At 33.2% G+C, this 21,046-nt stretch overlaps 3 protein-coding genes and 1 long non-coding RNA gene across 5 annotated transcripts; 2 read left to right on the top strand and 2 right to left on the bottom strand.

Annotated features, from left to right (window-relative positions):
- Nucleotides 1-1,115: 1,115 nt before the first annotated feature.
- LOC107435220 (vacuolar protein 8) lies at nt 1,116-4,052 on the bottom strand. 2 transcript variants are annotated; one of them, XM_048463104.2, is made up of 2 exons: nt 2,020-4,052; nt 1,116-1,477 (listed from the first exon to the last, which is right to left on the bottom strand). In XM_048463104.2, exon 1 carries the CDS (start codon nt 3,777-3,779, stop codon nt 2,106-2,108), a length of 1,674 nt encoding a protein of 557 aa, XP_048319061.2. In that variant the 5' UTR covers nt 3,780-4,052; the 3' UTR covers nt 1,116-1,477; nt 2,020-2,105. The 2 variants fall into 2 exon arrangements, with proteins under 2 accessions (XP_048319061.2, XP_048319062.2); XM_048463105.2 differs by having other exon boundaries at nt 1,116-1,544.
- Nucleotides 4,053-6,936: 2,884 nt separating this feature from the next.
- Nucleotides 6,937-9,088, top strand: LOC125418729 (uncharacterized). Its single transcript, XR_007237734.2, has 2 exons — nt 6,937-7,630; nt 8,603-9,088. It is a non-coding gene; the product is annotated as an uncharacterized LOC125418729 (long non-coding RNA).
- LOC107435224 (GSH-induced LITAF domain protein) lies at nt 8,907-11,307 on the bottom strand. The gene is made up of 3 exons (XM_016046782.4): nt 10,849-11,307; nt 9,358-9,484; nt 8,907-9,226 (listed from the first exon to the last, which is right to left on the bottom strand). The coding sequence occupies exons 1-3, from the start codon at nt 11,046-11,048 to the stop codon at nt 9,140-9,142; spliced, it is 414 nt and encodes a 137-aa protein (XP_015902268.1). The 5' UTR covers nt 11,049-11,307; the 3' UTR covers nt 8,907-9,139.
- A 3,499-nt stretch (nt 11,308-14,806) lies between these two features.
- Nucleotides 14,807-16,466, top strand: LOC107435229 (protein CURLY FLAG LEAF 1). Its single transcript, XM_016046787.4, has 2 exons — nt 14,807-15,349; nt 15,996-16,466. The coding sequence occupies exons 1-2, from the start codon at nt 15,074-15,076 to the stop codon at nt 16,314-16,316; spliced, it is 597 nt and encodes a 198-aa protein (XP_015902273.1). The 5' UTR covers nt 14,807-15,073; the 3' UTR covers nt 16,317-16,466.
- The last annotated feature ends 4,580 nt before the right edge of the window (nt 16,467-21,046 follow it).

The following is a 21,046-nucleotide window of genomic DNA, read 5'->3' on the forward strand; positions in this document are numbered from 1 at the left end:
GATGAATTGATCTCTTGAAGTTGTTCGCATGTTTCACCTTTTTTGACAAAGTCGTTTGTTAGTATAACTTGTCCGGACTTGAAAACCTAACAAAGTCAACACAGAAAAATGAATTACTTAGGGGATCAAAATATTAAACCAACAACTAATTATCTCATTTATCACATGGGAGTGAGTATAAAGTAGGACTCACAACATGCTGTGTCATGTTATGTTTATATAAAATTTAATTAATTTAAACATAATTGATTAAGTTTTGATATGGAAATGAATAAATTCAGATCTTTTTTCTTAAATTATTTCATTATCTATCATTTGACTTGTTAATATGTTGAAAATGTATATAAATTTGGAAATATAAGTTTAACCTAAATTTTAAATAATAAAATAATTTTTTAAAAATAAAATCTTGCAAATCTATTTATTTATTTTTAGATTAAAAAAATAAACTAACTTTTTTTTTCAATATTATAATTTTTAAATAATTACAAAAATATCACTCCTTAATACTCAAATGGATTTATCATGTGTTATTTTATTTCATTAATTAAGATTTGTTAACTTATCTTGGCACATTATTATCAAATTAAACACATAAATTATCGTATAGTTCGTTTTGTATGAGATTTTAGCTTGTCTAATATAAACTTGCTTAAGAATAAAATAAACTGTATCGTGGCTGAGATTTAGAGTTTGCTATGTGGCTCGGAGAATCGAGGATTAAGAAGCTCAATGTGCCAATGAATTCATGAATTATAGATAGATATTCATTTTCATTTATTCGAAAAGGCTAAAACCAAAAAAATAAATAAATAACTAGCCGTACCTAGAGAACAGAGACAATTTAAGCAGCAGATATACTAATGGCTACCAAAGATGTCATTAAAATTCCAAAATTAGGAAGTCTTCTCAATGATTAGTAAAATCCAAAATAATAATAACAATAATTATTATTATTATTATTATTATTATTATCCAATAAAAATATCTGATTTTATAAAGTGTAAAAAAACCAGATTGAAATAATAATAATAATAATAATAATTAATGAGATAGAGAATGCGCAAACTCCGATCAACAAAGCTCTTGGAGAATATTCAAGACGAGAAGGCTCAGGGCCACAATTTTCAAATGCTTTTATTGAAAAACTTAAAAGAAACATAATGCGTCCAGGACAAGAATGAATGAGACAAAGTTATAGCAGTTTGGAACAAATCTACAACATCTACAATCAACATCCTATTCTCTGTCAAACAACTGCGTAGACAAAATTATCACCTATAAATGATGGGTTACAAGCAAGAGAAGAGTGCTTAAATAAGTAATTTACAAAGACAAACGTCAGGAAAGTTGTGTTCAAGTAAACGATTGGTACCATCTAGCCCCTTCTGAGGTATACATCATTGGCAAAAAGATTTTAAGAGATTGTTTAACCAAATCAAACCAAACATCTGGCCCCTTCTAACTTCCAAGTCGTCTGCAAATACATTTTGAGAGATTGATTAACCAAACCAAACCAAACATCTAGGGCAAACCAAGTGTACCTAACCGTTGTTCATAGGACAAGAAAATGGTGTTCAATATTCTTCACATTGAATTGCAAAATTAAAAAAATGATCAATGACAGGTAATCAAGAAGGTGAAGGATGTATTTCTATTGGTCTTACCAAAAATTCCAATTCTAAATGATATCTATAAATAAACAAATAACGAGGCTTTTATTTTACTGTGAAACTTGTCACCCAATGTACTAAAGAAATCATATCTTAAAACTTGATGTTGAAGCAAAGACTGAGGGACATAATGAATCCCAAAATACATATATGCATAAGCATTGAGCACATAACAAAACAAAAGAAATTCAATTTCTTCAAATAATGTAAAGCAATTTAAACATTTTTACTATTCAAAAATATACATCAGCAAATCAAATTGGAAACATAAAAACCTTCCAATGAAACCCTTAAATCACAAATACAAGGACCAAGAGAAAGTATCAAACAGAGTCAAAGTATATACCAAAAACAGGCTTGGTTTTAATGCTCTTGCTGAAACAGAGGCAACAGTCTTTGTCCTATAATAAAAATATCTTCCGAGAAATATCCTCATTTTCTTCTGGCAAACACACTCCAAGTGTTATTTCGACGAAGACTTTCATAAAGCTTCTTGGCCCCATCGACATGTACCTCCATAAGTTTCAGCAGATGAGCTAAAGCCCCAGCATCTACAATTTGTTTCCTAGCCCTCGTTGAATTCACAATTGAATATAGAATAGATATCAAGTACTTCTTGTCAAGATCATTTTCTGAATGATCAAGAAGTTGAACTGTACACTCTATGGCCTTCTCCTCCTTGACAAAAATTTTCCTATTGCCCGCATAAAGCATAAGGGAAGACAATGTCTTTGCAGCTATTTCTTTTTCTTCAACAGCCTTGGCATCCAACATGCTAATCAATGGAGGTATAATTCCAGCATCTCCAATCTCTTTTCTCGTTTTTGAGCTAAAACCCAACTCGTAAACAGCCCCAGCAGCAGCAATTCGCACATTTGCAACTCCACAATTCAATAACCCACGAAACTTGGGCAAAAACCCCTCACAAAGAAGAGCTTCCCCAATGGATCTACAAGATGCCAATTTGGTAAACAATTCGATTGCAACCTCAAGACTCTGAACCATTGGCGCAGCATCCCAGAAAATTTTCAAGCACTGAATTCCACCTTCCTGAGCAATTATGAATTTCAAGCTCTCATCTTTTGAAACCAGATTACTGAGACACTCAATAGCATTTCCTTGAGCAATAAAAGTCCCTGAAGCGGCAACCCCAACCAGCACTGGAATTGCATTCTCCTCAATAAAATATTTACTAATTTCAGAAAACCCAGAAAGATTTCGCAGAGTCCCAGCCGCGTAAGCCTGCGAATATGGAGTCCCAGATTGGCAAATCTCCAAAAGGGAAACAATCCCACCTCTGCAACCTATCAATCTGGCATTTTCCTCAGAAAAGCTGAGAGCTTGAAGTGCGATACAAGCTTTCTCTCTTGCGAACCCATTTCTGGAATCTAAGATCCTAAGCAAATGAGTGATTAGCAAAGCCCCTTCCACAACCAGTAAATGCTTGCCACTACCCACAATCGAAACCCTTGAAATTGCAGACACCGCTTTCTCCTTAATCTCCACGGAGCTCGAGTCGAGCAAATTCACAAGCACCGGAACAACACCCTGATCCACGGCGATCAAAACGCTCTTATCGTCCTCGTAAAGCAGACCCAACAACGAGTCCATCGCCGAGTTCCTGGACTCGGAATTCCCAATCTGCAACCGAGTTATCAAGTTCCTCGCCTCGACCCTGACGGCGTCTTGCTTCGAACTCGCCGATTCAGAATCACCACCAAGACTACTGCTTTCTTGAAGAACCCGAGAATTGATCAAGAGCTCAATGTCTTTCACATGCTGATCGAGCTTCGCCGAGACCGAATCAATGTCGCTCTGCGTTCTGAGCTTTCCGTCAGCAGGGGTAGGATTCAAGCATTTCGCAACGAGGATCAGAGTTTCGGAGAGTGTTTGAGCGACGGACTGAACCAGTTCGAAGGCGAGTGGAGTTGTGGAGAAGTTTGGCGAGTCGGAAAGGACTCGGAGCTGATTTGGAAGAGTGGCGATTTTGGTTTTGACGAGTGCCCATTTGCCTTTGAAGCTCTGGACTTGAGGAATTTGATCCATAAGAGCAGATGCGAGCTTCTGAGCTTCATGGAGGTGGTGGTGGGTTTCTGGTAATTTCATGGCGGGTAATGAAGGAGGGAAAGTCAGTCTTAGGGTTCAGAGACTTGAGAGCGAGAAAGAAAGAGAGAACCGAAAAACAAAAAAAAAAAAAATCCAATGGATCAAGCAACAACGTTGGACCAGCAGATAGGGTAAGTATTCTGTGCGGTTGACACGATATTTGTGTTCTGTTGCTCTGAGGTTGTTGATGTTTGGTTTGGTTTGATTTGATTTAATTAAGCAGAGATGATGTGATGATCAATCGGACGGTAGAAAGTTTAGAAATTGGTTAGCACCGGTTGTAGAAGGTTAACACTTCCAAAGCGACCTTTGGGTTGGCAATTAAATGAAAATATAAATGTGACAGCGTGCAAATAGACATAATTGATGATGTTCAAAAAATTAAAAAAAGCGACATAATTCATAATTATTTATTATTATTGTTATTATTATTATCATTTTGGCTCAAAACGACATAATTCTTTAGGATTTTGAAACGATTCATATTCAAAACTGTTAATTTGATCTTCTTTTTAACAAATTTCACGAACTTAATGTTTAAATTATAAACTTTTATGCTAAAAAAAAAAAAATAGTAACATAATAACATAGAATATCTTAATTTTATATTCTAAATCCATAATTTAACCTTTTTTTAAAACAAACTTTATTAATTTAATAATTTTTTTAATAAATTATTTAATTTGCAAACTAATTTTTCATGGAACATAAAAAGAAATGGTCAACCACTAAAATTATTCGTTTTATCCACTAACTTAATATTTAAACTATAAAATTTTTATGTTCAAAATTATTTATATTTATATATAAAAAATAATTGTTAAGATATATTATCCATTCATATCGAAAGAAGTATTTAATTTTTGCCATTCAATCGCTTATCATAAATGAAGGGTGAAGTTGGTCAAGAGATAATGCCTTTTATATCTTTACTTTTGAAATCTTGGGTTTGAATCAGGTCCCATCTTTAAATTAGAAATTTATTGTAATCTTGAAATATGTATATTACATAATTAAATTCTAATTTAGGTTTTCATTTTAATCATTTAAAAAAAAAATATTTGCAGAGATTCTTGGACTCAAACCTTGGCCCATTATCAATATAACTGGACCCAACAATTAGTTCCAGTAATCAGCCCAAATCCATTACATCGATATGGGTAACAGGACGGAGGCTGGAGCATGTGGAAGATGGAAAGGGGCACAAAAACTTCCGGACAGCCGCAAAAATTGCTACAGACAATAGAACTAGGAAATATAAAATCTCAGTAATATTGAAGCGAATTATCTTATTTGCTTATTTTTATATATGATTTGAGCATCTTAAGGCATGTACAATAAAGGCCTTTCGGGACTTGGTCATGCTTAATTAATTTTATACTTTTTTTGGTAATTAAAAAGAGAATCTCACCACACATTACAGATAGATAATACATACACCTTTATTATTAGTATTATTATTATTATAGTTTACTGGAAGAGAACCATAAACAGGCATCCTTTTCAATCTTCAAAGAGATTAAAGAAATTAATCTTAGTTCAGAGACCTCCATAATTTATTTACGAAATTAAAAATTTTCACATGGAAATAAGAAGAGCTTCTGAGATATAGGTATAGATTCAAATGAAGTAAACATCTTTTTTAATATATAGTTAGCAAAAGCAAAATAAAAGAAAGTGTCATGCGTTTTAAAAGTTGTTGTTATTGGCCATATAGTTTCCTTAGATTAATGCATATAACCGCAACTAAGCTAGTCTATGATGCAAATTATTCAGACAACAAGGAAATCAGTGCTGATAGCTTATATCCAATGATTAATCTTCAGTTTCATGAAAAGGAAAGAGGAGAGGGGGGGTGGGGTGGGTGGGGGGAAAAAAAAAAAAGAAAAAAAACCAAACATTGAAAAAATAGAAGTGGGCCCGTGAAGACAAGGCAAAAGGCAAGAAGACATATGCTCCATTGGTCGACAGGTCCACTCTCCATGCTTTGCCTTTTTCTAGTTATTCTATACGGGATGGAGGTCAGATAAAAAGATGAAAATGATACATGAACACAACTCGATTAATATATATATATATCTATATATAATAATTTATATATGCTCTTTGTTAATTTATAGAGGAAGTTTGGTATATATGAAGGTTTTTTTTTTGGCGTTGAAATGCCAAGCAGTTAAGGTCCTCGAAACGATTCTTATCATATACAGTGTGTTTTGATATGCACACGCACAAGTCAAAAAGAGAGAGTGAGTTTTTCTTCTCAACAAAATTTTTTTATAGTGTCTTCCAATGACGAGATGACTTATATTTACCATGGGGATCCATAAAATTCAACCCCACAAAAATTAAAATCATGGAGGAACCAAGATTTTGATTGTTTTGAGGAAAAAGATATTGACTTATGGTTTTCTAGTGGGTGGACGTGTGGCTTAGGTTGACGTCTTATTGGAATTGGAATAATACGACCATAAAGAGAAAAAGAAAATGAATAATACTTGGGAAGAAAGAAGCAACTCAATCCACAGCCTAATCAGGGGGCTTTTCAATGCACATCAACTTGACACTGAGTCTGAGAGATCAAATATTTCTTTTTAGATTTTGTTCTTCTCCTCCAATAGCTTTTAAAGTTTTTTTTTTTTTTTCTTTTTTTGAAAAAAAAAAAAGGGGTCAAAACCCACCCCAATATACCCAATATTTTTCATATATCATATATATATATACGTAATGTCCATATGTATCGAGTTGCAAGAAATAAATAAAATAAATGCATAAAAGTGCACAAATTAAATTAAAAGTTGATAGGGAAAAAAATCCCCATCTCCCATAGCCTTTGGCAGGGCCAAGAGGCATAAGTCTGAGCAATGGCAGAGCGACATGTGATCGAGTAAAAGAGCTCTTTTTTCTGTATCTACAAGGGGGGGGGGGGGGGGGGGGGGGGGGGGGGGGAAATTGAAGCTATATCAATTTATCTTTTATATTTTATTTTATTATTTTCGGGGTAGTGGGGTAGAACAGGCAATTCCATCTTCAATATTATCATGTATATGGATTCAAATGATATATATTATTATATTATATATATATATAGATATTATATATATAGATATATTATTCATGTATATGTTTATCTAGAGTCTAGACCCATCCATCACCGAACAATGAACATTGGGCGGCGTACGTGGGGCTATGCACAATTCTGGAATATATTCCACGACAAGAACCTTGATGATTGGATCATGCAGATTGATCCAATGATCGATGATGGAGAGGATGCTAAATTATATATGCGACTAGCCATACGAATCTTAATGCACATTGTCAATCTCATTGCCTATATATAGTCCTTCATATCCACTGCCATTTTACCTATTCAATTCCCAGAAAAAGAAAAAGAAAATCTAGATAGTATATATAAATATGTAGCTGATACAAGTTATAAAGTTTTGTATATATCTATATCGAACGAGAAAGAAGAAAGGTCCTACATGAGGATAAAGCGCCTTGTTTCGTAGCCAAGGATGACTTGCCTGTAGCCTCAAGAGGAGTCTTTTACAAATCAAAGCAAAATTTAAAGTGGTGGTCCATATATAGAAATCATACATTCTTTATATATTAGAAAAATGGCATTAATTCTATTCTATATAGATTTGTACGTATGTATAGTTTTGACATTTAGGCTTAAGAAAGACTCCTTATCCGGTATTCAGGCAGTCTCCTTGGCTAACAAGACAGGCTCTTATCTCTCATGCTGGACCTCTATCTTCTTCTTCAACTAGCGCGCTCTCCGCAGCTGCTCAACCTATAGTTTTCTTTGGATTATTAGCTTCTCAGAGAAATTCATAACAAAGGAGGTACTTGCTTGTGTTATATACATTTTATATTTCATCAATTATTTATTTATTATTTTCCCACAAACGCATTGAGAATCCGAATCAAAATCCAAGTTTTACTCTTTGAAACCAATAATATAGCTTTAGTTGATGGAAAAGAAAATGGCTTGTGATGGAATATGGGTATTCATTTTCTTTATATTTTTCTCTAACATTTTCTCTACATATAGGTTCGTCTTTTTGGATTTCTTTTTAAATCTTTATATGTATTTTTAATTCTGACAGAAAATGAACTTTCATTCCATTTATATTTTTTTCTAATATTTGATGTACAGTCAGCAGAGAAAGGTGCAATTGATGATTTTTCTCAATATTATATTTAATTAACTTTTATATAAATCTGTGCTTCTTGATTATTATTAATTCATTGATACATTATTCTTTAATTAGATTCTTAATCAGGTTTTTATCCTTGCGTCCAACGTTGTTTTGTAGAATTCTTCTTAATATGTGAAACAGAATCTTTCTGGCAAAATGTAGTATAATATATTCTCTAATTGGAACTGCTTATTGCTTGCCTACAGAACAACAACACATGAATTATACAGTGCAAAAAACGTCGTGTCTGAAACTTTTTGAGGGACTAATATTGATCAATATATTAATTTCTTGGCCAATAAAGAAATAAAAAAAAAACCTGTCCAATGTAAGATAGAAATCATGCCTGCTTAGATTCCAACTTTGTGCCAAAGTCAAAGGGGTAAAAGAATAAGAGATTTTGGTGGCGATGGAATTATTCAAGGACTTGACTATTAATTGCCGCTACTGAATCACTTTTTGATGCGTAATATCAATTTACTTTTTGATGCTTATATTATGTAATTAGAAGCCATTAGGACATCATTTTTATAGAAACCGATATTATAACATGAAGATTACTTAAATACCTACGAATGTCCTGATTAGCAGAGGAATTATGTTACTGTAATGCAGGGTAATTCAGATGGCTCATACCCTTCGGTGAAATTGTGCAAAAGAATCAACATTATGGTCCAGATTGGTAATCGAACTTAAATACCTACGAATGTCTTGACTAGCAGAGGAATTATGTTATTGTGATGCAGGGTAATTCAGATGGCTCATACACTTCGGAGAAAATTGTGCAAAAGAATCAACATTATGGTCCAGATTGGTAATCGAACTTGCCCAAGATTATGTTTAAAAAAGGAAGAGAAAACAAAAATTTTTTCCTCATAAAAATAATTATATTATGTTAGACGAAAAATATACATGAATATAAGAAAAAAGCACACATTTAGCAAAGTGCACGGAGACATTTCATTAGAGCAGGAGAGTATTTTGATAATTTGATCATAAGAATACCCGAACAATAAACATGTCATATACATGAATATAGTTCTTTACAGTAATTTAAAATATATATATATATATATATATATACCAGCAATCTTATGGATCCTAACAAGCAGACAAGGAAATACATCCAAACAGTCACAAATACAAAACTTCTTATATTCCAGGTAGAGCAAAGCTTTGCTGTGTCCAGTGTGGAGGATCCATCACAGCACAAGGATCCGATTTCTCAAAGTCGGCAACCTACAGAAAAACCAAAGCACACAACGACGATATTAGCTCTGATCAAATATTTGCAGATGGAAGCATGCAAAATGGTAGAGGAAGTCCATTACAAGTAGATTAATGAATGAAAAGACTGACGACTGATATACCTTTTCATTGCAGCTTGGGCAATAATGATATTTATGCCAAAGGCAGTCCATAGAAGGGCAAAGAAAGCAAATTCCAAGCATCATCGGCATCATGCAACCAATAACAGCTGCCAGGCTTGGCTTTGATCTGGATTAAACAACAAATATAAGAATTAGAGGGGAGAAAAGGATTAAGAGCATCTACTACAATGACACAAGTTCAAAGAGATTTTGGGTCCCATTGATGACTGCACTGAGGATTTGGTTACTGCCTTTTTATGGAAAATCTACTAACGCATACAACAGCCACCAAGCATTACATTTCATGTACCATCGCATATATATTTAGAGAAAAGAAACCATTTCCTGGTCTTTCTTTATATGACATGGAAACTATCCATGGAAAAAAAGTCTACTATGACCAAAAACCATATAAAGCATTTATGCAAATTATACTTCTAACAATATTTCAATATGCAAAATTATGAAAGGCTACATGGTAGTTCAAAAAATTATTGCCTACTATTTTTTCTTTTTAATTTTTTTATACTCAAAAAAGAGATTTCAGCAGAAGATGTAAAATAAACAATCCATCAACTACAATTCAAACCATTTTTTCTCAATAAACTTAAGGCATTCCGCATACTCTCTGCTTATTTTATTCTATGATAGCAAGCGCATAAATTATTTCTTGGAACTTTGGTTAACTAGGATAACATAAACACTTTGGGTCTTAGATGCAATGTTTGTTTCTAATTTTCGATCTGCATATTGACCATTGCATAGAATGGGACAACAGTTTGCTCATGAGAAACAAACAAGTAAACCAAACCACTTTTGTATTGCGCCCCTATTGCAATAGTTGGTTCAGTCCTGTCGATTTCATTCCTACAAAAATCATCCGTAAAGTAATACCAATTTAATCACTGAATGTTCCATGCCTTTAACTTGAATCCTATTCTAGTTCTCTGAACTGCTACATATCCATTCTTCGTCATGTCGCCGGAAATTCATTTCGTTGAAATTATAACCCAAAGTCTCTGTCCGTCTCAAATTCTCCAACCAACACCCAACCAATGAAAATTCAATTTAAAATCATAAAAAAGGTAAAGACAAAATTCATCAAAACAAGGTCCGCAATAATCCATCAAAAATAACCTAAACACATACTTCAATAATTCAACGAATCAATAAATCTGCGATTAAAAATAGCCTAAACACATCCTTCAATCATTCAACGAACCCATAAATCTGTGATTACAAAGAGTTGAAAAAACAGTAAGAGGCGCACAAAGGACAGAAGTCAGATTAATTATATATGCACCAAAATCAGTTAAAATAGAAATCCATTCCAAAAAAAAATTCATAGAAATTGCTGACAGTCCCACAATCCGCAAAAGTGATTAAGGCATATATCAAATTCACGCAAAATTATTCGATTGATGAAATTCTAAAACCAAATAAAATAAGAGATTGGGATTTTGATAAAGAGCTGTGAATGGGGGAATAGACCTGACGGTGGTAACTCCGGAATTACCACAGTAAACGCAGTTGAATGGGGCGGGAGTGTCTCTGTAAATGGTCTGTTGTATTGGAATGCCCTTTGGATCCCCAAATACGGCGTTTGGCGGGATCGTTCCCGCTTGGTACGGATTCTGCGACGCGTAGTACGGAACTCCCATCACCACCTCTTCACCGTTCTTCTTCGCCATCCTTGATCTTTTCTTTCTCTCTTTCTCTCTTCGCTTTGTCGATTTCGGATTTTCCTTCGGAACAACGCCTAACCTTTTCAATTGAATGCCACAAATTTCAATAAATAAATAATATTTAACAGAGAAAAGCTGACCGTGGACCTTTCTGCAATTTCGTACCACTGTGGCGTTAGACGACGAAGACGTTGTATTTTTCGAAATTTACTAGAATGTCCCCGATGTAATAACAAGGAGTGAGACATTAAAGTTAATTGAAAAAAGTATTATTACGTGGAAGGCGGTAATTGGTGGATCTACATTACCAAATTAAAGATTGGGCCTAATCAATTCCCCAAATCCCCCGTTCGCCAATTAAAAGCTTAATTGAGGGAATAAGAGATTTTTGTAATTGAAGAGGCTTTTAATATTATGAAAATAAATTTGGAATCTTCCAGATGTCTGTGACGAATCCCGCGTAAACTCGAAATTGTTTAGTCAACATCCAATTTAATGCTGCCAAGTTTCCAAATATGACAAAATACAAAGTTGGGCTTGTACTTTTTAATTTTAGTTTGGGCTTAAATAAGAAAAACCCAAGTGTCCAATTGGGCCGTAACCCAAGTTCTTTCCTTGTATTGGTTAGGTTCCTATAGGTTCCTATCAAGTGGAAGCAGAAGCTTTTTTAATTTGGAGTTGGGTCTTTTAAATTATCAGTTTGTAGGAAGACACATAATAAGGGCAAGGGAAGAAGTATTGTGTCCGGGAGCTAAAAGGGGTCTGGAGTGATGTGGTGGGTACTTTGTTAGAAAATCTTGTTTTGACCCAAAAGTTATTATCATTTTTCAGCTTCATCTGCCTGACCATCTGTATAGTTTTAAAGAAAGAAGATATGCAGCTTTTTACCATGAGAGAGAGGGAGAGAGAGAGAAGTGTCTCCCAAGGCATTTTTCCTTGTCATGGAACTAATACGTTTATTATAATTAACAAAACAAAGAATACATGTAATGGTGATTTTTATGGTTGTGAAGTCGTAGCAAGAACGTCATTCCAAATTAAATAAATAATCAAAGGAGTAAAATATAAATAAAAGAGTATTCTTAGAGAAAAGCAATAATATATTATTAATGTTAGAGATGCCGTGTAAGAAATGTGGTGTGTAAAGCTTGATCTTTTGCAAATATAAACATAAAGAAATGCTGTGCAAGGGCAACAGCAGGAGCGAGGAAGCTGCAGCAGTAGTAGAACGCCCAAGGCCACTAGGGGATGTTCCCTTCGTGCGCCCAACTACACACACACACACATATATACATGTATGGCGATATCTGTGCAGAGGAATGATTTGGGAAACCCGCTCATCAAACATACCCCCAACCTTCTCTTCTCTTCTCTTCTCTTCCAACGGTCAATCCCCGGCCAGTTCAAAATGCTGAGTTTGAATATTCCCTACTCTCTACAATAATTATTAAAAAACATTTTACCCGTCATCACATATTAGAGTATTCTAGTCCCTTTATTTTATCCTTTTTTTTCTTTTGGTTATGAATGTGAGACATACATTCTTAAACTCTTAGTAAACTTAATACATAAGTTTGTTACTAATTATATCCTAAAAATATAAAAAGAAATGGAAAGATTTGGTACGTATTTAATGAAACGGTGTTGAGAGATTAAAAATTGAATAATGAGAGAGATGGATGGTTAGATTCGGTAAGGTAAAAGAAGAGAATTAGCTGGAAGCAAGGAGAAAAATTTGAAAAAGGAAAAGCAATGATCCGTGAAGCAAAATTCAGGAAAGAGAGGGGCATACGAAAACAAAAAAAAAGCAGTGGAACATCCCAGCTGGTATGAGAAGGAATATTAGTGCAGAGATCAAAGAGATAGAGAGAGAGAGAGAGAGAGAGAGAGAGAGAGAGAGAAAGAAAGAAAGATGGTGTCAGGGACTGATAAGAGTTCAGAAGAGATTCCACAAAGCAGGAAAAATCCGACTCATATTGGGGCGTCTTAAGCATTCCCAACGGCCCCCTAACCATCTCGTGAAGCTTACACTTCTTTTCATACATGTATATACATATATATTATTTTTTTATTTTTTTTATTTTTTTTATCATTTTCACTTTTTATTATTCTTTTCTCTTTTTTTATATAAAATATATTTTTCCTTTCCCCCCTTGGTTTTTACCGCTAATCCCCCACGGCGGCTCCCCCAACACATACGGTCTCTCATCGTCCATTTCTTTTTGTCCAATTCTTACCCCTTCTCTCTCTCTCTCTCTCTCTCTCTCTTCTACCATCCAATTTCATTTGCTATATTTTTTCCATCTCTCATTTTTATTTTATATTTTATATTTTTTGTTTTCTTTTTCCACTTTTTTTAAAATATTCCTTGTATGAATTTTGAAGTTTTACAGTACACCCACGATTGGGGTTATATATATACATATATGCTAATTGCTAAATGGTCAATACACCATATAAAGGGTTTTTAGCTTTTCAAGCAAATTTAACAAATAAATATATAAGTTAAATAAAAGGGTTTTGACAAAACCCTAGCTACTATCCATTGAATACAGTAAAATGCATGAACCACATTTATTAGTTTTCATATCATATAAAAAAAAAAAAAGAGTTAAAAGGGTTCATTGATGAGAAGCCCTGTTTATATACTTAATATCTGTAGAAACTTTGGTCCCCAACTTCTCGAAAAAATGTGAAAGAAAAAAAAAAAAAGAAAAAAGAATGGCCGTAAATATTAGTCAAGTCATGTAATGATAGGAGAGCTTGAAGAAAGGTTCAAGTTCTGGAATATATAATTTTGAAATTTATGCAACAAAGTTTAACAAATTCTACAGGGGTTGTTACCGTTTTTAATTAAGTAGACTAACAGAGGTTGAAAAACTTGAACTTTAATAAACCATTGAATGGTCAAATTTCCAGCTCTAAAATGCACATTGCGCAATGAATCTGACCGTTTTAAGCTTTTTTTTTTTTTTTTTTTTGTGCTTTTACTAGTTTTAGCAGCTAATTTCTTATTTTTATTCTTTTAAGAAACAAACTAGATTTCGCAAACATAAAGTTAGACCCGTAACGGCCCCACTTTAGACCCGTAACAAAGTAAATATCATTAAGGAACTAATAACCAAAAAAAGAAGAAGGAAAAATTCTATATTTTCCTTCTCTATATATAATAAAATGTAAAAAATGAATTTATAATTTTTGTATTAGATCCATTAAAGGATAAAAACAATCTGATTAGTCGGCGCGTGTACTGACGGGGGAGGATGCGAGTGGGCATGGTTTCGTCCCGCCATTCAGAAAGCGCCATCTGAAGTCCTAACCTTTTCAAAAAACAGAAACTGTTAAAAGGAAGTTCCCGCATTCGTATTTGGTAATGCTAATCTCGCTTTTACCGGATCTCTCTCTCTCTCTCTCTCTCTAACTCAATCTTTTATCTCTTCATTATCTTTAATTTACATTTTACATTTTTAATTTCTTTCTTCCTCTTGCTCTATATGTTTCACATTTCAGTAATTAGAAAATTTAATTAAATAAAAAAAAAAGAGTTTTATGTAATGTTAAAATCCCACGCCCCATGTATCGCGTGTTTGATATGGAATCCTTAAGAGAGACAAATTGCATACCACAGTGGTTCACTCGTTGGGTCCCGCACGGTCATTTTCCTCCTTAAGATTCCCACGCGCAGTTACAGAGAGTGACACTCTCTTCCTCTATTTCTACCTTCCTCTTTTTTTTTTTTTTTTTTTTTTTTGGGTCTCTGATCTTCGATCTCAGAAATAACCCCTTCCCTTTGTCCATTATACTTTCATTTTCCAAAATCCCACCTAATCTAATCTCTCTCTCTCTCTCTCTCTCTTTTCTCTTGCTATTTCTCTTTGTTCTTCTCTATTTTGGGTTTGCGATTCTTCTTTCCATGTATAGCTCTTCTCTATACCTTCGTCTTCTTCTGGGATTCTTTTAGCTAAGAGAGATAAGATAGAGATAGAGATAGAGATAGCGATAGAGATAGAGACAGAGGGAAATTAAAAGTGATGGCAGCTCCAAACATGGCGACGATCACTGCATCTTTAGAGCGTTCTCTTCAAAACTGCTCTCTAAATCAGCATAGCAGCAGCAACTCTAGCGGTGAAGCTTCAAGTGGTTTAGGCATTGGGATAGGCATGGCAGCAAGGTCGTCTTCTTCAGCCTCATCATCCCCAGATGATAATAGACCTGAAAATGATCACCTCCCAAATACGGATACTACTTTGGAGCTTAACTCCCATATCTCCCTCCCTTACCATTGGGAGCAATGCCTTGATTTAAAGGTCAGTTTTTCTCTTTTTCTCTCTTTTTTCATACCCTAAAAAAAAAAAAAAAAAAACAACCCCCTTTTTGGTTTAAAGTTATAGTCATTTTTTTACCTCTTCAGGCTTCATTCAAATAAATGCAAAAGCATTGCAGATCTTGCACCTTTTGTTACTTTTTTTTTTTTTTTTGGTGTATAAGAAAGGCAGCTTTTATTCTTTAATGGCTTCCTGTAATTAATAGTCTTTGTGCCCTTCAAGAATAAAAATTGTGTTCAAACCAAAATCGCGTAAATGGGATGCTCTCTTTTCCCCCACTAGCTTCATTCCATTTATTTCTTGTTTTAGACGCAAAAAGGAAAAAGCAAAAGCAAAGCTTTTTTGTGGGTTTGACTATCTCAGTTGGTACATTTTCTTTACACGATAAAGAAAGAAACTTTTCTCTCGGGTTGGATTAATGGGTAAAAGAAAAGCTGTAATGGATTTGATAATTATGCAAATTTAAAAATATAAAATAAAATAAAAAATAGCAAAAAGGAAATCTGGGTTTGATCATATACATAATACATTGTAGTTGTTTGGTACAGTTTGTACTTGTTCCTTAATTTCTCTAAGAATAAATTTAAAAAGGGTTTTCTATTTTTGTTTTTTGTTTTTGTTTTTACAGACAGGGGAAATTTACTACATAAACTGGAGAAACGGCATGAAAGCAAAAGAAGATCCGAGAACGACAGCGGAGTACAGTGGAGGATATTACTCAGAAGAAGATAGCTCATACGACAGCGAGGAATCGTCGTCGGAATCGTCTCCTCCACCTTCTTCTTGCTCAAGAGGGCATTACCCGCGGGTAGAGAAAGACCATGTTTTGGTAGTGGCTGGTTGCAAAAGCTGTCTCATGTATTTCATGGTCCCCAAACATGTCGAAGATTGCCCCAAATGTAATGGTCAACTTCTCCACTTTGATCGATCCGAAAATGATTCTCCATGAATATGAGATTCTTCTTTTCTCTGATTCTTTTTTTTTTTTTCTTTGTTTATTTATCTCTCTTTATTTTCCAAAATCCCCCTTTGTGTTTGGAAGTTTTCAGTGTGAGATTGTTACAATGCCAGACAAATGGGTTATGTGTTTCACTTGTTATTCTTCCGCTTTCTCTCTCATTCCTTTCTCTCTCTTTTTTTTTTTTTTTTGGGTTTTTTGCAATTTTTTTTTTTTTTTTTTTTTAAATTTTTGGTTTGTTTTGGACACCATGGGAATGGTAGAGACGAATTCTAAAGTGCCAGCAGGAAGGTCAATGGTAGAAAAAAGAATAATATTGGTAATGATTGCGACGTGTAGTTTATGTTTTCCATGGTGTTCTTATAATCTCTTATACATATATATATATATATATATATATTTTTTTTTTTTTTTTCTTTCAGATGATTGATTTCACTATTTCCTGAACGAAGTTGAATTTCTCTGTTATTTTATCTAATTACTGTACTGGCCAGGTTCTAGTATTCGGTGACTTTTCACCATTTATTTATTTTATTTTGATCTTCACGTTAGATGGGTTTTACTAGGGATTTATTTTATTTTATTTTATTCTATTTTCCTAGCTGGATGAATGTAATGTTGATGTCAAATTTACATTAACTCAAACGCTTAATCAATGCCTTAAAACATGGTCTCAGCACAAATTATTCGTATCAAATTAAACGAGAAACATATCCCATGATCCATTAACATATAGGATATACTTCTTATTTATTTACACCTTTATAACAATCAAGGACCAAAAGAAATTAAGAAAAAAAAGTATAAATTTAAATTAATATTCAAAACCAAGAAATTGGGGAAAAAAATGGGTGGTGATCTTTAAATACAATGTCTATTATATTTATTTATTCTTTTCATTCCCGTATTAACATTTTTTTTTATTTCGATTTTATTAACTCAACTTTTGTTCATAATTATTCCAATCAAAGGTGCAAAGCTACCAAGTAAATGGAGAAGAAGGAAAAAAAAAAAAAAGAAAAAACAATAGTTAGAGAAGACAAAGTCCTTTGGAAGGGGTACGAATTGTTTGGGTACAGTAGCATATATATATATATATATATATATATAAAAGAAAAAGTAGAAGCCAAAGCTTTAAAAAAGAATCGAAATTATTGACTTTCATGTCGCATTTTTACATTTTTACGATCAAACCAACAAATCATGACCCTTGACATCGAGATAACAACGAAATTTAGTTGGACCCCAACAAATACAAAAATATACTTTGTACTGATTAACCATAATTGATCAGTATGATTGCTATACTATACGTTCTACTCGGCGTATGAATTGGGAGAGATTTTTTAATATATATGTATAACGATAATGTCAAAACATTAGGTGGTCCAATCCTTGTGCAACACGTAAGTAGAACAGGTATTTTGTGTTTTGGTCAGCTGCTCCATCATGATTATTCATGTTTTTTTGTGAAATAGATAGAGCCTTAAATGATGGGCATTTTAATTGACTCATGTGATTAGACAGCCTGAATTGAATGAAAGATTACTTGAACGACTCCAATCCAAAAAAAAAAAATGCCACAATTTTATGTATATCTGTTAGACAGAGCTTTAACACTTTGGAATTCATTTATAATTAATATATTTGTGCAAATTTTGTAATTAACTATTGAATCCTTTTAATGAAATATTCATGTTGTATTTGGTTGCTGATATATATATAGTTCTATTTTTTTGGTTAATATATATATATATATATATATATAATTCTCTAAGGGAATCTTTTTTAGAAGATAAAGTAGAAATTTTTGTGGTTAAATATCAGAGTCCTACTAACGTTGTCCTTTTGGAGCTTCAAAGTGACAGAAAGTGGAGGACCAAAAAAATAAAAAAGTAACAAATTATTATAATATAGCTTTTCTCTCCTCTGTTGTGTGCCTTGAGTGAGGAGAAATTTTGTTCAAAACACAGCACTTCAATTAGCTTAGCTTTTAACAATGCATGTAAAAAGTAGGCCTTTCTGTAGGTGATCTGCCCTGTGCAACACATGGATTTGCCCAGATCATTGTTCTCCGTCAGAGAATATCTTCCTCACAGACTCACAGTACCTCTTTCCTATATATTATGCATCTCAATTCATTCATTTTTTGTAAAACGGGCTTAATGAATTACTTGCAGAATGTCGTTAGAAATTTGTAGGGGAATTATATTAATTAATACCACTCTGATTTTGAATAGTACCTTTGTGATTTTAGAAAGTATATGAACATTCTCACATTATATCTTTGTTACAATTAATTAATGTAAAAAAAAAATGTAAATATTAATACGAACTACACAGTGCAATCAATTGTATTAGTATAAAAATTTGAAATTTTTGTGGAAAATTTTAAAAAATATGTTTTTTTTTAAATTTTTTTTAAATTTTTTATTTAAAAAGATAGCAATGCAACAAAATATATAATGTAAAGGGCGGTTCATTAATTTTTGATAATAGCAAAGCATGAATATTTGTGAAACTGGTAAGTAGAAGAGTGTGGATGCAATTTTCCAAAATCAAATTGCCATAAGTTGGTACATGCTTTTAGTTTGTTTGCTTCCTGGAGAGGTAATTAATTTTAATCAAAGTTTAACTTGTTTCTTGATCACCTGCAAGGAGTAGGTTATACCAACTATATAATTAGATTATCCTATTGGGAATATTTTAATTTACTTGCTCTATGAAAGTTTCCTAAAAGTGGACTTTTTGTACTAATTTTAATTAGGAAATGTATAGGAATGATGGTGGGGAACTTTCAACATATAATTGTAAACTTTGGTCAAATTGCATACATTATTTCAAATAAATTTGTCAAACAGTCAGAGGGAGGGAGAAAAAATTATTGAATAAAATGAAAGGAGCCGGGACAGGAATATATGGAGAACTGTTTTTATATCTGAGTCTCGCAGCTTCAGAAAGGACAATAAAGCGGGTATATATGTAATATGCTCAGTGATTCAGTGATGGTGGCAACAGATGATAAGAGTAAGACCAACTGTATATTTATTTCAATAATTATTTAATTATTATTGTTATTATTATCAGGCTGAGTTTGTTCTGTATGGGAGAGAGAAATGTTTTTCATCGCCATGGTTAATTGATTATCATACACATAAATAAAAGCAGTCTCAGATTTTGATTGAATTTGAAAAAGAAGCTGTAAATAGAAAAGTCTTGGTTTGGAAAAAAGTACAAGTAGATAAAATTTGATGAATACAGATAGAAAGAAAAGAATAGGGTAAAAAATAAAAATACAAATAAATCGAGAATCTACACATAAAGCTCGAAATACTAAAATTTATAAAAAAGAAACAAAGAAGTGTGGAATGGCAAAAAGGGGTGGTGACATATATGGTGCAGTTGTTTGGTCTGTTGAGGTGAGGCCCTCCGTCCTAAAAGATTCGAATTTCAGAACCACACAGAGAGAAAAGAAGAGAGAGAGAGTTAAACAATGAATGAAGATATATATGGTCCAAAAGAAAAGAAAATAAATAATTAATGAATGGGGTTGAGATTTGAGAGAGAGAGAGAGAGAGTATAGGCATATAGATAATAGATATAGCTGGAGAGTGAAGAAAACAAAGGAAGCTTTTGATTTAAGATGTTGGGTTGGGTTGGCAGCAGAGAAAGATAAAGGGAGGGAATCTGAGCAGTGAAGCCTAAATCAAAGAGTGCAGTGAACTGTGCAGAAAGAGATAGATGGAGGTGGTGATATATGGAAGTGAGAGAGAGAAAGAGATAGAGAAATGTAAAATCTCTCGTTCTTTGTGTATCTCTCTCTCTCTCTCTCTCTCTCTCAATCAGTTGGTCAAAGACAAGAGGAGTGATACATACTGGTAAATTTTGGTGGAAGAAAAGGACTCCCCGAACCCCCTTATTTTACCTTTTATCCTCTGTATATCATCCAAATACTTGTCTGTAGGGGAATCTCTCTTTGTTTCTTTCTCTAACATCGTGTTTTTGTTGTCTTCGCTTCCTTTTGCATCTTTGTTTCCCTCCTTTTCCTCCTCAATTTTTAAATCAATTTTAATTAGTTTTTGAGTACTTAATTTCTCTTTAATATACAAAACAATACCCACAATAATAATCTGAGATACCACTTGCTATTACCGCCTACTTGCAATATATATTAGCTGATGTAAATTGATTTCTTTTACTACATTTAATCATTTACCCTTATATACAACAATGAGGAAATATAGAGTTCCATGTAACAAAATATTAATTTCAGTACTCTTCTATTCCAAAACCATGATTAAACTATTGGACAATATAAAGGTACAAGCAGAAAATTGGCTGATGAGACTACATATGTCATTTCATGGTTCCGAAACTGGTTTTGGATTTACCATTTCAGCATCACCACGTGTATCTCCTGAATCTGATCACTTCTTTTGCCAACGAAGTAGCATGTTTGACACAAATTGGACTAATTTTAATTGCAAATATGTATAATGTATATTTAACTTTTGTTACTGGGTTGAATTTGAGGATGTCTTTAAATGGGCTTCAAATTATTCTGATTGCTGGTCCGGCCTTGTTTTATTTGGGCTTTATATACTCAACTCCTCTGGCCCTTCCATAAATGGATATCAAAATCTTTCAAAATTGGGGATTTTAAAATTTATGCGTTTACCCTTCTTTCATTTCCATATATGATCAATTACTGAGAATTATTC

This window comes from Ziziphus jujuba, chromosome 12 (assembly GCF_031755915.1).
Source record: "Ziziphus jujuba cultivar Dongzao chromosome 12, ASM3175591v1".
In the NCBI taxonomy this organism is placed as follows: Eukaryota; Viridiplantae; Streptophyta; class Magnoliopsida; order Rosales; family Rhamnaceae; genus Ziziphus; species Ziziphus jujuba.